A 2,934-nucleotide genomic window follows, 5' to 3' on the forward strand; every position below is an offset into this window, starting at 1 on the left:
AGGGAGAAAAGAGACACAACACATAGTTCTTTTTACCACCTTCAGAGTGCAATTCACGGTGCTCCGATACGGAGGTGCAGAGTTTTTGGTGTTTCTTGCTAGCTGACTTGAGCGTCGGAGTGCAAACGGCCGCTAGGGCGCCCTTTTGTCCTTCTTTGCAGGTATCCACAAGTAGCCAGAGGGAAGGTGTCCCTAGCTGACGGGAAAGGTTGCGCACAAAGACGTCCCGAGTCAACCGACCGGAACAACTACCGATGACCGACCGGATCACATGGCATGTCCGCCGTAGTCCACGCGAATGCATCTAGGTGGCGCGAGATCACTGCGGCTACTTCTTCTTGTTCTCCCTGGCTCAACAAACGTCCTAATTTGAACACCTTACCACCTATCTGCCTTTCCACCACGTTGTCTACTGGTTGGGGTCACTCACCCTGCACGAGACTCATTCCTGTGGTCCTCTTCTATAGGCGTCGCACTATCGAATGCATCGGGGATCGCCTCCTCCGACGCTTCTTCCATGAGCGAGGCCTCTGGGTATCCTTCTTCCATCGGCGAGGCGTCACCGTAACTTTCTTCTGCACGCACATCCTCTATAGGCGTCGCCCCTATGGGCGTAGCCTCTTCCAATGATTCTAACTCCATTCGCGAATCTGAAATGGGTGGTCGTTCAATCACCATGACCACGCCTCTCTTTGTCTTCAGGCTGTTTTCATAGCATTTTCGGGCCTCTTCCTGATCCGACTTGATCACAATTACTTTGCCACTAAGATCTGGAAACTTCATCTTCATGTGGCGCGTGGAAGACACTGCCCTTAACCTATTCAGCGCTGGTTTGCCCAACAAAATGTTGTAGGCTGAATTGGAGTTTACCACCAAGTACCGAATGCTCTCGGTACGGGACGCCGCTCCGTCAGTGAACGTCGTCCTCAGCTCCAGGTAGCCACGGACCTCCACTGGGTTATCTGCAAATCCATACAAGCATCCAGTATAGGGTCTTAGCAGGCCAGGGGATAACTGTAGCTTGTTGAAGGTCGACCAAAACATGACGTCTACAAAACTGCCTTGGTCGACGAGAACCCTGTGTACTTTTCTTCCCGCTGTGATTACTGAAATGACCACAGGGTCATTATCGTGTGGGACGACATCTCGCAGGTCAGACCTTATGAAAACGAGGTCTGACTCCCACGGGTCGTCCGGAAATTCCTCAGCAACTGAACTCACTGACCTCACATATTTCTTACGTTGAGAGGCAGTGGGTCCTCCTCCGGAAAAGCCGCCAGAAATGGTGTGCACTTCTCCGTGAGTCGGTATTTCGTGCGCTTGACCCTCCTCTGGTATCGCCAGGGCTGTGGTCGTAGTAGACCCAGCGAGATAATCTTTTAGGAAACCATTCTTCACAAGTTCATCCAACTGATAACCCAGCGCTAAGCAGTTGTTAATATGGTGCCCGAACGCTTCGTGAAACTTGCACCACGACTCTTTGTGGGGTCCCAACACCTTGTCGGACTTCACCGGTGGCCTTAACCTATCAGCTATGTTGGGCACAACGATGAGGTCTTTAAGTTCCACCATGAAATTGTGCCTTAGGGGTCTATTTCCTTTCTCCTTCCCTCTGCTCGAAACCCTAGGCTGGATCCTTCTTGCCTCGTAGGGGCGCTTCCTGTCTTGGTTCTTCCTCTCTGTGGCGGCTTCGTGGACCCTGGCGGGTTGTGCGCGCATATGCACTCTCGGGCCTGTGGGCGCGACAGTTGTGCGCTTCTCGTATACCTCACCCTCAGAGGCAATATGTTCTACCGCGCGACGCCTTATTTCAGCAAAAGACTTGGGGCGATTGCGTATGAGTGATTCGCAGAAAGGCCCAGGAGACACCCTTTTTCTGAATGTGTACACGATCATGGGCTCCTCCTTGGTGCCAACCTTCACCACATGCGCCCCAAAGCGGCTTATGTATTCCTTCAAAGTCTCACCTTGATACTGCTTCACGTAGAACAGGTCGTATGACACTGGGGGTGGAGCCCTGTTGGCTAGATACTGTTCTCTGAATAACGGCGATAGTTGTGTAAAGGACGTGATATGACCCTCTGGGAGGCTGACGAACCAGTCCATGGCCATCCCAGTCAAGATGCTCATGAAGAGCTTGCACCTTACGGCATCAGAGCCGCCAACCAGCATCATCTGCGTGTTGAACGCAGTGAGGTGCGCCTCAGGGTCCCCTATCCCTGTGAAGGTTACTTGGGCCCCGTGAATGTGTTGGGAAATCGCTGTCTCTAGATCGCCTGTGAGAACGGCGTTGAGAATTCTCTTGGTTGGGTGACAGCCTCAAGGCTCGTCTACGTTGCGCCACCCTCGGCGCAGCTCCTCGTTGGTACGGTGGAGCTCATCGTGTTTCTCGCCTGAGATGCCGTGAGATCCGCTTGCATGCGCTCTTGCTCCGCTTTCAATGCTGCCATTGCTTCTTGCAATCCCTGCATCATACCCATGACCTGCTGCATGGTCATCTCTTCACTCCTAGTGCGTGCAGGTCTCATTTTTTATGGAGACCTTTCTGATTGTCGTGCAACTTGAGAACTGGAACTGGTGAACTGTACTTGTGATGGAACTGATGTTTTAAATCGGCCCCACGGTGGGCGCCAAATGTTCCCGCCGGTGACCGGACTGTCTTTGCGCGTGGCTTGTCCTTGCGAGCTAGGGCACCTTCGTTTTGCTCCGTCTGTGAGTACCTGAAAAGAAGTAGACAAAGGGGCGCCCTCGCGGCCGTTTGCACTCCGACGATCAAGTCAGCTGGCGATAAACATCAAAGGTGACACACCTTCGTATTGGAACACCGTGAAGGGATGCTTTGAAGGTGGTCGAATAACATTGAGTAGCTAATAATGTGTGCCCTAATTGCCTGTGCACACAGTGGGTGCGCCGTGAAACAACTAGGGTTTTTTC

The 2,934-nt window shown here is 52.6% G+C and overlaps 1 protein-coding gene across 1 annotated transcript; it reads right to left on the reverse strand.

Annotated features, from left to right (window-relative positions):
- Window positions 1-426: 426 nt before the first annotated feature.
- LOC137824790 (uncharacterized) lies at window positions 427-2,112 on the reverse strand. The gene has a single exon (XM_068630470.1). It carries the CDS (start codon window positions 2,110-2,112, stop codon window positions 427-429), a length of 1,686 nt encoding a protein of 561 aa, XP_068486571.1.
- Window positions 2,113-2,934: the final 822 nt, after the last annotated feature.

The sequence above is a fragment of the Phaseolus vulgaris genome, chromosome 8 (assembly GCF_000499845.2).
Source record: "Phaseolus vulgaris cultivar G19833 chromosome 8, P. vulgaris v2.0, whole genome shotgun sequence".
Taxonomy (NCBI): Eukaryota; Viridiplantae; Streptophyta; class Magnoliopsida; order Fabales; family Fabaceae; genus Phaseolus; species Phaseolus vulgaris.

Bases quoted from the DNA above. Each gene is read 5' to 3' on its own strand.
- LOC137824790 (XM_068630470.1), bottom strand. From the start codon at position 2,112: ATGGCCATGGACTGGTTCGTCAGCCTCCCAGAGGGTCATATCACGTCC.